The sequence below is a fragment of the Petromyzon marinus genome, chromosome 21 (genome assembly GCF_048934315.1).
Source record: "Petromyzon marinus isolate PM22_M1 ecotype Great Lakes invasive population chromosome 21, UKy_Petmar_22M1.pri1.0, whole genome shotgun sequence".
Lineage (NCBI taxonomy): Eukaryota > Metazoa > Chordata > Hyperoartia > Petromyzontiformes > Petromyzontidae > Petromyzon > Petromyzon marinus.
The window spans coordinates 9104124-9118461 of record NC_133687.1 but is presented as its reverse complement, the minus strand read 5'-3'; the positions used below and the strand labels follow the sequence as shown (position 1 = coordinate 9118461).

General features: G+C 44.4%; 1 protein-coding gene across 1 annotated transcript; it reads right to left on the bottom strand.

The window, feature by feature from the left end:
- Positions 1 to 432: 432 nt before the first annotated feature.
- LOC116944459 (uncharacterized) lies at positions 433 to 12594 on the bottom strand. The gene is made up of 3 exons (XM_032958083.2): positions 12381 to 12594; positions 5540 to 5705; positions 433 to 4524 (listed from the first exon to the last, which is right to left on the bottom strand). The coding sequence occupies exons 2-3, from the start codon at positions 5702 to 5704 to the stop codon at positions 3847 to 3849; spliced, it is 843 nt and encodes a 280-aa protein (XP_032813974.1). The 5' UTR covers position 5705; positions 12381 to 12594; the 3' UTR covers positions 433 to 3846.
- Positions 12595 to 14338: the final 1744 nt, after the last annotated feature.

Genomic DNA, 14338 nt, shown 5'->3' with positions numbered 1-14338 from the left:
AATGTTTGCACGATGGTTGCAGAGTTGAACGTTGGTGTAAAGTTGAAAGGTGATGCGTCGTGGGCGTTGTAAGACGATACATTGATTTCGTTTTTTTGGTAGGGTTAGTGTGGTGTTTAAAGCAATGGATGAGTTTTGCATCGAGGGAACATAATCTACAATGACGCTGCAGTGGTTGCTGATGCCAAAGCGTGTGCAATTTAATGGCAATGCAAATTGTATTATCCACAGGTGATCATGTGTAGTGGTTGACGCATCTCAAGTGATGTGCATCGACTGCTGTTACACATGTCGGGAATGTTGCGTGGTGCAATGCTTACGGTAATATGGTGCTGCAGATATTGTTTGGGCATGTCAACTGTTGTCGAATATTAATGTTTTAGGTGACCAATAATGTGCACATAGCTATATACGTATCGGGTATTTTAAAAAAAAAAGTGGATGAAGCGATGGACAGTGGTCAGACTGATGGCGTTTAAATACCCCGGATGCGGTGCGCGCAAGCATTGGGGCGAGAGTTGGGGCGACATTATTAACATGACCATGGGCTGCAAATGTAATGAGATTGGATGGTTGGCGAGTTCGCGTTTGTAAATGTATTTGGTGGAGAGCGAATGTTTTGTAGAGACAGTAGAAGTAAAGCCAGAGAAGAAAAATAAATTTGGAATTAGGTAGAAGTATTTTTTTTGTTTTTTTTTCGTTTTTCTTTTTTCTTCCACAGTTTAAGGGTGAAATTTGCTTGAAAAATACGCTCACTGCCTTTTTGCAGGGCTCCATTTTTTTTCAAGTGCGCATTCGTGTGAAAATTGCACCCAGGTTCAATTTAACCATGTCTGTGCAGATCTCAAATTGTACAATGCCCCGTACACAAAGCCAAATTGTGGGAAAATGTTCCCATTAAGCAAATAGGGCGTGCATGATTTAAAACTTAGAACTTGATTACTATTTTAAAGTAGAATCCAATTCAGATTTTAATTTTTACTGCACACTCCTTGTGATCGATGAAAATATTTTTGGGTTGGCATATGTACAATTGTAGCCAATTTGATACCAAGGTGCAAATTAAATCACGATAGTAACCTTTACAGTGATAGAATGCCGAGTTCATGATTGCATTCATTTCTAAAATGGGATTTTTTTAAAAAATCAAAGTCTGGTCAAGTCCTGTTGTAATTGTATGCAGATGAAACGTTACGGCATCTCTGCAGTGCGCTTATGGGTTGGTTGACAAACCAGCGTTCCTTAAAATCTCCATTGTTCAGTTTTTTGAGTGTCAAATATGGCCAATTGCGTGGGGTTAAGACAAATCGATTTAAGCACCTTTACATTTTTTTTTCAGTTAAAGGGCCATCACAAATCCAGGAAAACATTTCCGCTTTTTTGAAATGCTCCACACCTTTTTTGTAAAAAAAAAAAAACCCCAGTTATTTTCTTCATATGCATCTTATGTACATGTGAAATACTTTACAATTGGCAAGATGTGAAGAAAATAAATAAAAACATATTTACACAAGGTGTGAGCAAGGCTGGCAGTAACCTGGTCGACTTGGTGTCACCAGGACGCAAGCTGCCAATGCTTTTCAAAGCATTTAAATGGCAATTTGCAAATGCAGACTCTGGTCATGGAAGTGGCAATTTCTCTCCCCCCCCCCCCCCCCCCCCCCCCGTCATGTTCCAATCTTATTTTCATTTCACTTAAAAACAATTTTGCCGCTCACATCCACGACCATTTAAAACGGCTGCTTCACATTGACTTAAAAAGCCTGCCAACTTTTTATCTTCCACAAAAATAGATTTCAAAATTAAAATATACAATATCAATATTTTTCTCTGCTCCCGTCTGTACACATGTGCGCACACTACATACACCCCTTTTAAACTAAACGTCATACCGTACACTAAAAAAAAGTCGTCCAATAAAGGCTCGGTCATCAACACTAGTCAAAGTCATTGTCAAATACGTGCCTTTTAGAGTTCCATTCTAACTGCATGAAAGCCTTCCACAAAGCCCATGCGAACATCCCGTTTCTATTGTAAATGCGTTAAGACTTTAAAACCATTGTTTGCCTCAAGCTAATGTAATCTCGGAAAACAATCGTCATATCAAAAGCTCAAGGCAATCAAGAGGCCCTAAATTTTTAAATGCATTCACGTCCACACGATCTTCCGACAATCAAGGTAAGAAGTAAACTATAAACAAAACAAGAAACGCACCGCCAGACAGAATTTTCAAGTACAAGCCAACACCGATTCCTGGCAAACGCCAACTTAAGGATAGTGGCTTGTACAACCACTGACAAGCAATGTTTCAGGTTTGTTAATAGGTTTCGAGGCACCAGTTGGCGTGGCACCATATCCATCATCCCACTTGACCTGGGCTCTTAAAGACGTTTCAGTCAGTATATTTGTGATAAAGTTGAGCACGTGAAGATTTCATTTTGATGCCAACTCTTCAGGAAAAAAAGGTTCCACTGGTGATCCAAGCCGATCCATTTCCCCCCCCCAGCCCCCCCCAATTCATCTTCAGTCTTCTATTGAAATAAACAAGTCTTCCGCGTCGAATGCTGTTGTTACTACTCGTGTAAAACGGACGGCGTGTTTATGCACAGAGATAACGTTTTCGGGATATTTTGCGTGGGATCAAAAAAAAAAACTGGTTCGCTTGGTTGCTGCCTTTCAGCTTTCAAAAGTTGCCGTTTTGCAATTTAGCCAAAAATGTACAGATAAATTTGGATGAAAACGGACCACCAGATTTGGTATGTTGAAGCTGTTACCGCACAGGGCAGCTTGGACAAGTGCTTGTCATCAATTGGAGAGCGTTAAGATTCGCTGAAGTCACTTTGGCACACAACCACTTCCTAACACATGCGCGCACAACAGTGCTTTGCAGTTACCATACACACCAAGCAAAGCCAATAACGTGCACACAAAGATGCCCCCAACTTAGCCCGAGTGCAGACAGTGAGCACCTAAGGCTGGGGACGGCACATAAGGGAGTGGTGTGGCCAGCACCACCAACGCCCTTTTGCCTTCCTGGTGCTGATGTGCATACAACACCACACCAGGTACTTAATTTAGGTCGAGTTGACCTAGGGGAGGCCCCAAAACCAGATTCAGATATCACCATGGCCAGTAACTGAATCTGGGTCATTTTGGGCATTACAGTGTATCAAAGCCCAGAACACCACTCCCCATTACACCCCCGTGCAAGTCATTAAAACACTGGCAGTAAACATTTCAGTGCCAAGTACACTTTGCCATAGCTGTACACACAGTACAGGCCAAGGCCAGTTGCCCGACTGCAGATTTTAAAAAATAATTTAAGAAATGTTCCTAGTGCCGATTTCATCAGAACTTAAAACATTGCCACAGACAGAATCACATTGTGATTGGCAACTGGTGAACCTTGGTTAGTGACAACTTCTAATTTTGTAAGGGATAAAAACAAGATTCCAACGCAAAACATCTCCAACTCTTTTTACATTTCACCCCCCCCCCCACACCCTGCCTTATAATATAAAAGGCCCCAACTTTTTCAGAAGCAAGCACAAGGTGTTGTGCACAACCCTCTGTGCCTTAAAAAGGCCATCCTCCTGCCTGTCTACAGTGATCAAACATCTTCTGAACGATTAAGAGTCCATTTAAAAATCTAGTCACCACGCCGGGATGCCCACACATTCCTTCAGAAGGCAGAAGGATCAAGTTGCCTGAAACCCCTTTTTGCACGCGCACACACACACGTTGTCGTCTGTCCAAGTCCAAAATAAATTGAGCATAGGCCGTTAACGGCACACGTCTCGTTCCATTTGGTCGGTCGCGGTCTCTGCTCTTCACGTCTCCTCCTTCCTACGCCTGCACTTTGAGCAGCATCTTCAGCTGCGACGTCATCTCGCTGTAGTACGTGGCGGCGTGTGGCGGCGGCAAGTACGCGGCAAAACCGTTTGCCGGAAAACGCGCGCCCAGCGCGCAAGCAATCACCGCCGTGGCTGCCGCCGTAGCAGCGCTCTGAGACTTGGCCCCAGCATCCTCGAAAAATTTCGCAGGAGAGATCTTTGGCGCCGGCTCCTCGGCAGCGTCGCCTTCGCGGGCGGCGCCGTCGCTCCCCTTGCGACTGCCGCCAGCGGTGCTGGAGACCCAGTGCACGGGGGGCGGTGGCAGCACGCTCGGAGACGGTGGCTCGCTAAATTTGGCTCCGGCGTAAGCAGGCCAATCGCCGCCTTCGCGGGGCGAGCGGGAGAGCGGAGAGCCGGTCTGCCGGGGAGACGACGCTGAGCAGAAATCGTTTGTCGTCGATGGAGGGGAGCGGCGGGGGTCGAAGGAGCGAGGGGAGTGCATGGTTTGGGGCGAGCGGGAGGGAGGGGAGTGGACGGTTTGGGGCGAGCGGGAGGGAGGGGAGCGGATGGTTTGTGGGGAGCGGGCGGGCGGGGACTGTGAGGTAGGGCTCGGGGTGGAGCTCAGGTAGGGCGAGCGACGCGAGGGAATGGAGACGGGAGAAGAGGTGCTGGTGGAGAATTGCACCATAGCCTGCGCGCGCGCACACACACACTAGATTCAATCGGCTGCAATGGCATTGCACCAACATCCTCAACCGGATGCCATGCCTAACTTTTTACTTTGAATAGTAAAGTATGACGAGCTTCAGATGGCTAAGTTTGATGTCAAGCAAAACTACTAGAACCTTTGTTGGTACAGTAGAATGTATTTATTTGACCTTTCTCAACAGGCTCTTGTTTTGCCGTTTGCCAAGGGAGTAAATTTAAAATTACGGGAGCCTTCAATTCAATAGTTATTTCTACAGATTACTATCCAAGACGGCCATATTCTATTATTCCGTAAGTTTTTGCGGTTGCATTGTTTGCAGACTCCACCAAGTGTTTGCATGATCTGTGTTTAAAGGTCTTATCAACAGCATACTTTGCACTTGTCACCATTATATTGGGAGACAAGTACACCCTCAAAAATACCACGACCCTAGTCCAAACCATTGCTGGAAACTTCGCAACAATGAATAAGTTATCATAAGTTATCGTGGCTGTAGGGTATTGGAAAGCACGATGTCCAATGTTTCACTCAATATGCTGGGAGATTCTTAAGCACACATATATGATGAAGCGAGTTGCAATTACTGGCGAAACGTCACTCGGATTGTAAATGTTGTAGCTTTTCTCTCCAACACACTGGTGTGGTACGAGTAACGAATTGGCATGTTCTGTTTACGTGACAAACCTGCTGCCAGGTGATGGCAGGTTTAACGACACGTTTATATATTTAGGCACTCTAACCCAAAAAACGGGTACTATGGATTTTTCAGAAAGTTAACCAAAATGTTAAAGACAGTGCCGAACATTTTAGTCATTTACATTTTCCTAAGGCGCAGCACACCCCCCAAAAAAAAGGGCTTCACATCACAGCGGCGCACAGTAAAATACATCCAAAAAAAAATAAAACACATCTCCAGTTTATCCAACAATCTGATAACACAGCAAATGAACGTCATCATATCCTGGGCCCCACCGCAGCACGAAATTTCCCTAATCACCTGCGCAGCAGTGCCATGTTTGGCGTTTCCCGGGCGCCGTAGCCCGTCGCCCCGCCCACCCTGCGGATGTTGCTGTTGGCCACCACGACGTGTCTGGCTGCGGGGCTGTCCGTGGCGTGGGGGTGCAGCCCCCGCGGCGACCTCTGGAGTCTCGAACCGTGTCATCCTAACACGAGGGGGGGGGGTGACAAAAGCGAGGGGTGAGAGGACATGGTTAGGGTATGGTGGTAACAACTGTGCTTATGACCAACTAAAACAACAATTTGTATAAGAATCTTTTCCCCTTTTTTTCTGGCAACAAACCGATGTTAAAACACCAAACCTGAAACCTTTTTACGAGGAATCATGTCTGCATTAAACACAATACTTGTGGTCAGAATGCCAACAAAAAACGCTCTGATAATAAATGCATTGTCTTTGAAACGGCTTGGTCCACACCAGAGACAGCTTTCTTTTGAGCAGAGTCTCAAAACGGTGTTAGGCCAGAGGACGCCAAAAGGAGTACACAGCACAAAGTGAGAATAGGAAAACCTTCTCATATTTTGCTACTGGCAAATGAGGTCCCATGATGTAACAATTTTCATTTTGCCAGTTTAGGCCCACCGAGTTTACATAGCGCTTTTTCACAAGCGCCCTGGCCACAAATGACAGCTCAACAAAGTGGCTTATCATGTGGAAATGTATAGCGGGCGAATAATCTTTAACGCACGTTTCTAAACGTGGAGGGAAAAACGGGAGCCGGAGAGAGAAAAAAATCCAAGCCATTAAAAGGGAGACCATTAAAACTCCTAAATATAAAAGGCGTCGGGGTCGGGACCGAGCCCACGACCCACAACATACAAGACGAGGGAGTTCACATCGCCAGATGGTTCCCCCCGTCCCATTCGCACCCGATCCCTCAAAATCTCAGGAGCTAAACAGTTGAACAGTGTTTGGAAATGGTGACGAGTATATGCAAAGGTCGTAGGCTGCTACGGGGCTCCACCATCGGCAGCACGAGGCACTTCAGCAAATTCAGTCATGTTTTATTGTGCGCACGCCAATGCGCTCTGCATTCAACGACTTGGACCAGCGTGAAGTATGGCCAATTACTACCTGCCCCCCCCCTCCGAACTTCAACCAACTCAAAGAGAAGGATGAACAATCAAGGGCATCTTAATCTGGTAAAAAATATATATTATAATGTGCTATTAAGAACCATTGCCAAAAAGTCACCTGTTCGTTTCCTCAGGCAGTGTTAACAAATTGAGTACGATTATATATATGGTTGTTTTTCACCCCGATATCCATTTGCGTCATCCAATGTGCTTGTTTTATGTTATTTAATTTGTCATGCGCATGGGTAAATCACCGTTTTCTCCGCAGTTATTCAGTTAAAAACAAACTTTAATCTAAAACTTAAACCTACAAATTTTTGTATTCTTACTTCATCGATTCCATCTACAATCGATCACTGTCCGGTGGCAAAGTGAGTATGAAAAGCAATGCATCAACTAAAAGGTTAAGTTTATTTATAAAAAAATGTATGCGAGTCGGTTAAGTAAAGGTCAAGTAGCTCACGGGGAACGATACTGACAAGCTTATTTATAGATATACTTTTTTTAGTCAAATACTTGGGGGGGGGGGGGTGTTTTTAGTTTATCGGCAATGTCAACATTCCGTGACGTCACAAAGCGTGGCCTCATCTGCCCACGTGACTCCCCCCCCCCCACGCACGGCCCCAACCGCCCCCGTAGACAAAATGTCGCCACGCCCTCGCGGCGCATGCGCAGACGTTGCCACATCCGGGACAGCGCGCGGCTATGAAATGGCGGACGCAGCAACCCCCCCCTCCCGTCCCACTGCGCATGCGCACAGCAAGCCACAATCGGGAGCTTATATACAATTGAGAGGAATACAAACCCAATGAGCTATAAAGCTCCTTTGGTCAGATGTCAGAGGGCATGGCAGAAACGATACAATACAAAAACCCGATAGGAATGCAAAGTATAAATGTAAACAAGTCGGTTAAAAAGACATTCAAATAAAACTATTTTATTTTTTTATCTAACCAGGTAAGGCCCACTGAGCTATTGACCAATTATTCAGAAGCGACCTGGCCACATAGGATAGCTCAACGAAGTGGCTTATTACGTGGAAATGTATAGCAGCAAAATAATCTAGACGCCTGTTTTTAATATGCTATCCCCGTACTATGTTTAATTATGGATACCAATACAAATACATTTAACCAGTGGGAAGCCTATATAATTAAAAAAAAACAATTCTAGATTTAAAGCTTTCGTGACTGCTAGGATCCATACTCTTTGGTTCTATTGGGTAAAGTCAATAGAACCAAAGAGTAATAAAAAAAACAATTTTCTACAGCACTTTCGTCCAATAAGTCCAACTTGTCAGACAAGGCTGAATTTCAAATTGGCAAACGTTCATTTTGGGATAACATTATTGAAAGAGTTTAAAACAGATTGAGAAATTCTCCAGTGACCATCACTTTTAAGATATGAAGCAAATCCATGCCTGCCAAAACAATGCAGCTAAACTCATGGCATACAATAACATTACCCATGGTAAATCTTGATATATGTACCCCCATTTGTAAATGCATTGCTAATGAGGGGTTGCCTGACCATACTTCACCACTCTGGTCATTGCTGGAGTTCGTTAAGGCCCTGTTTTTTCCCTTTACATTTTCATCATCACATATCCTGACAATCTTTACAAAAAACACTGAAGTCGAAACTGCCTTCCCCCCAACCAGCCATTCCGTGCCTCGATAGTCATAACCACCAGTATAGTGGTTTCTGTAGTGTTGCGAAATGCGGTTTCAGTCGAGACGTACAATTCCACATTGTTATCGCAACGACTCAGAAACCCAATGACTCGAGAGAACAATAAACACACCCACATACAATGACCAATATGTCTACATTTAGGATCCATACTTACACAGGCGACAATACAATCGACTTCCGAGACCCACAGCACACCCATGATAATACAAGCACAAATGTCTACACGATATCGCATTGCGTGTCAACATTGCAACACAAGGTGTTTTTTTTTACTGCCGTGTTTTTAACAACAACGCAGATGTCTGAGGATTTCGTTGGGTCACTGACTCATGATCATAGCTCCCCTCTCGCATGGTGGGGAATTCCCAGACACTGTCCTGGTAATGCCGCATGTAGACTTAGCTTGTCGTTATACCGCATACATACTAGTCAATATTAACGTCAAGTTCGTCACTAGTCAATCTACTTCATACGCACTGCAATAGCTGGCACCCATTAAGCTAGTGGGACAGTTGATATCACCAAGTCGGTTAAAGTAGAGGCAAGTTGGCATCTGCACAATAACTTGTTAGTGCTCAACAGTATTAGGGCGAGTACTTTATGTACTAGATTTATTACCTTTAAAACACATGTTAATACTAACAAACAGGTTTTCCCACTTTTGTCTGGCAAACAAAACACGTGCCAAGATGTTACAACACCAAAGGGAAACCTTTCACAAAGAATCATGTCTGCATTAAACCACATACTTGTGGTGAAAATGCAAACGAAAAAGCACATGCTCCGACAGCATATGTTGCATCGTCTTTGAAACGGATTGGTCCACACCAGAGACAGCTTCCTTTAGAGTCCCGTCTCAAAACAATGTTAGACCAGAGGATGCCAAAAGGCGAACAGCACAAAGACAATGCCACTACCGGGACAATCAGAGCTCGGCGTGAGCGGCTACATTTTAATACTCTGTACGCCTTTTGGCGTCATGTGGTCGAGCACCAATTGGGTCGAGGCTCAAAAGAAAGCCGTCCCTTGGTGTGTTTGCATTTTGACTGCAGGTATTGTGGTTAATGCAGACATGAATCCTTGTAAAAAAAGGTTTCAGTTTTGTTGCCAGAAAAAAGGGGAAAAAACCTATTATTAAATTTTGGTACTGGCAAAGGAGGTCTAATGATGTAGATGCTCACCCCGAGCCCTCATTACTTTGATAGTGGCGTTGTCTTTGAGCTGTACGCCTTTTGGCGTCATCTGGTCGAGCACCAATTGGGTCGAGGCTCAAAAGAAAGCCGTCCCTTGGTGTGGACCAATCAGTTTCAAGGACAAGGCATAGATTATCATAGTATGTTTTTTGTTTGCATTTTGACTGCAGGTATTGTGGTTAATGCTGTAACATGAATCCTTGTAAAAAAAAGGTTTTAAGTTTTGTTGCCAGAAAAAAGGGGAAAAAACCTATTATTACATTTTGGTACTGGCAAAGGTGGTCTAATGATGTAGATGCTCACCCCAAACCCTCATTACTTTGATAGTGCATTGTCTTTGAGCTGTACGCCTTTTTGGCGTCAACTGGTCGAGCACCAATTGGGTCGAGGCTCAAAAGAAAGCCGTTCCTTGGTGTGGACCAATCAGTTTCAAGGACAATGCATAGATTATCATAGTATGTTTTTTGTTTGCATTTTGACTGCAGGTATTGTGGTTTATGCGGTAACATGAATCCTTGTTAAAAAAAAAAGGTTTTAAGTTTTGTCAGAAAAAAGGGGGAAACCTATTATTACATTTTGGTACTGGCAAAGGCGGTCTAATGATGATGATATATACTATACTCTTATATAAGCGCACAACTGTGATGAACGCTGCACTTTCCATGTCGTTTCCGTCATGTAGGGGGCGCTGTAAACCCACGTGCCCCCTCCCCTGCATGAACGACGTTAGGCGCAGGGACACGACGTTCGATCTACGTTGGAATCGATCTGCAGACGGCGGTCGTCTCGCACGGGCCAACAGCTCTACCGTCGCCTCATCTCGAACCCCGCAATCCCATACGGGTGAAAGTAAGCATCGAATCGAACCACCCCCAGCAAGGCCATCTATACTTAACGACGAGACGAAACGTTCACGCGAAATGTCGTTTTCAATCAAGTCTTCCGGATGTCAAAATGATATACAAGCTTTTAACGAAGAAATCAAATTGTCTCAATTCGAAACGTAATACGACGTCAAAGATGTTTCATTTGGAAACTTGTGAGCGTTAATGTGTCGCTCCGTGTGCAATTTTGTCCGTGCGACTTTCCTGGCCGAAAGCCGTACATGGTTGCGTTTGGCGGCCTCCGACTCCCCCCAAACAACCCATAGAAACGCGATAAGCTAGTCAACAGCGCTCATAATAGTATTGCGTGGTCGGTCTCAGCCCATCATCTCTTCGGGGGTAAATTAAGTACCACTTAGTTAGCAAGGCGAGTCAACACTTGGCTCGCTTGATTACTATGCGAGTTGAGATGCCAGGTCAAGTTATTAATAGCGGTAACGCATTTCATTGGGCTGGTCAATACCATCAGTATTTAGTTGATACCACCAGCATTAACCGATTAATCATTATCAATGCCGTTTGTCATGGGGCTAGTTAGTGCAAATATCATTTGTGTATCGATATACAAGCTACGTAAATGGAAAAAAAAATCATCTCAGAACATTATTTTTTTAGATTCAAAACGTAGAAACATTTTTTAAAAAAACACTTTAAAACCACCTACACTGGAAAAGGTTAACATGTTTATCCATAAAGTAGATTACACTTTATACTCAAATCGAATCTCTTTCACAGATTCGGTTCCGGACCAGGATGGTGATGTTTAAAAAAACAACCCCCATCAACATCGAGCGTGTTGAGGATTCTATCATCAAGTTGGTGGGAGGGGTGTTACCAAAAGGATTTGTACAAATGTGTTTGTTGTTGTTGTTGTCCATCAGCTGTAAAAGGGACAAACCAGTTAAATAATAAGGGTTTAACACTACACACTGGCAGTGCAAAGTCATACGTTACCCCACCTGTTAAACATTAAAGTCACACACGCACACACACCGAGGCTTGGTTTGACCAAAAAGGACAACACTAAAAACTGTTATACTACAAACATAATATAATAATCCACCAGTTTATTCGGCGCCAACTGCAACACAATGTAATCAATCAAGTAACCCCGTCGTCAATAGGTTTAGGGTCTATGGTTACAGCATTTGCACACTATAATTAAACCATTTTATTTGCATTATATTTGTTATCGTTTTTTTGCCGCGGTACTTTAAAAGCGACTGGACCTACAAACTGAACGTGCTCGTAAACGAAACGTCGCTTGTTATAACCACCCCCAAAATTACACATTGATCTAGGACTCTAGGTAGACGATGTGCTTCCTTATTGCTGGATATGTAGGCCAACCGAGCTGACATTGACTTTGTAGATGATAAACGTTATTCCCCCAGCAAGTAGTCAAAATAATCAGATTTTTTTTTTTAAAATGGGGGTTTTAAAATGCAAGTTATTGTACTTCCATTAATTACGTAAACAATTAACAATTATCAAAATAGCAATGCTCATCGACGGCGGTGTTCGTTTTGTTTACACCCGTCAATTTAATTCAAAAAAAAAGCCAAAAACATACCAACTAACGCTCGCCTTTCTCCAAACTAATAAGTAGCATCTACAAAAGTGTATTTAATGTTGCGTTAATTCCCGTATAGCGTCGACATCCGCCCGACTCCACAACACGAGCGCCAAAAGGGGGCAGTTTCTCGTAACAAAGACTCCCCCCACTCCCGCTTCACTAAAACAAACATTTCCAACCGCGCACACGCCTACGGATTTAGTAGAGCGACAGCTTAAAACATTTTAAAAGGACTGCGAGGCAATCGCAATCGTAGACATCGGGGCAAGGAAGTGCGAAGAGAACAAGCGGAGCGCTAAAGAAAGGATAAACAAAGACACAATGGCGACCCAATTCACCACGACGGGGCTGTTGAAAAATTATATAATAACATCAAAACATCTTCTCACAACTCACCTCTTCTCGACCGACGGACTCCGCTGCTTACACACAAACGCCTGCCTACTAAAACACGACAACGACGACTTAAGATTGCGTTGACGAGTCCACACGGCCGCGACTTGCTGAAGCGACCACCGCGGAATCGACTTCCGCGGCCACCTCACTACGACTACGCAGAAGCGGCGCGCCGACGGCGCCTTTTATAGTAATGCACCGCGTTTTTTTTCTTTCTGAAAGCTGCGTCTTCCGGCAGACGATGCCCGTTTAAGTGAATGGAGCTCTCCCCCCCATTGCGCGCCGTGGCTTCTACCTCTTCCAGAAGACGCCGCCGCTTCCGTTTTTTGCTCCCCCCACCCCCCAGAGGTCAATCCCGCCCCCGCACGTACGCCTCATTTGCATAAATCGAGCGCGAATTCCGTCAGGGCGATTGTGATTGGTGGGGGGGGGGCGGTGTGTGTGTGTGAACCGCGGGTTGAGATGCAAAATGTCGCTCGTGATTGGTGGTTGCCAACAAAAAAAATGAAGATAACCAATCGGAGAGCAGGAGACGACTGCTTCCCCGCCCTGTCGTCAGGCGAAGGAGGCGAAGGGGGTTGGCGTCGCGCGTGCTGATTGGCTAATCCCCTGGTCACGCGACGAAGCTCGAGCTGCATAATGTTATGACGTCGGGCACAGCGAAGGCTCCCTTAAAGAAAAACTAAACACATCTCGATGGGCAGTGTTTTTAAACGTTTGTTTTAAATTAAAGTAACGCAGGAGAGCTTGAGACTTTGCACATTTAGGGTTGCGGTAGGTTGTAATTTTTAATGAAATAATGCATTGACACTCTACTATAAAACTTGATTTGAAGCTGCTATTGCAGGGAAACGGAGCGTACAATTTGCATTAATACGCTCTGCTTAAACTTAAAACAGTGCAAAGCTGCAATTTCGTTAAGTCGAACGTTCGGCTTTAACTCTTAAATTGTAATTCTTCGTGTACATGCCACGGATATTTCCCCCAGGCTGGCAACGAACTACGTTGCATAATGACGTGTAAAACGCAGAGTTATCATCTTTATAGGTCATTTTATATTTTTGCAACAGTTCTAAATTTAGCGAAATACAAAATAAAATGTTTGGTCAATCCGTACGAATATGGGCACACAGTAGTCTTTAAGTGTTGCAAATGGTCTCGAAGGGATCTTTGTTTTTTTGCTTGCACATAGTTAAAAACAATGCTTTTTTTAAAAATCTTTACATTGTAAATGCATCAAATAGTCAAGAAAGGCCAATGCAACGTAATTTATTGCCGTCTTTAAACATAAAGGATGTTTAAAAGGCTCAAGTATTGAATTGCCAAAGACCTTGCGGGGAGGGGGGGGGCGAGGTCACGCGCGCACAGCCTCCGGCGGGTTGTAAACATCACGTGACGGCGTGCGACCGGCCAATCGGCAGCGCGGGAGCCTCTGTTGCTACCCGGGCGAAGAAGTCTGCCTCCTGCGAACGACGAACGGCGGTGGGCGTCAACTGCCATCCGATTGGCTGCAAGGACAAATATTGCCTCCGCCCCCTGACGGAGAGGTCCCCCCCCCCCACCCACAGTTTGCACCAATCGGAGTAGCTGTGATCGTCCCCCCCCCCCGCCCCCATGCCCATCAGAACCAAAATATTTGTACCGGAGGATTCCGATGAGCTATAAAGCTCTTTTTCCACATATGTCCAGAACGTTACAACAACAAACGATATATATATAAAAAAACATAGGAGTGTAAAATATATGGGAAAAGTAAACACATTGCTGAAAAAATATATATACATACGGTCCAAATAAAACTAAATAATTGTTTTTATCTTACCAGGTAAGGCCCACAAAGCTATTAACTTATTTGTCAGTAGCGACCTGGCCACAAATGATAGCTCAACGAAGTGGCTTACGTGTAAATTTATAGCAGCCAAATAGTCTCACGAGCGGTGCTTTTGTTTATGGGGGTG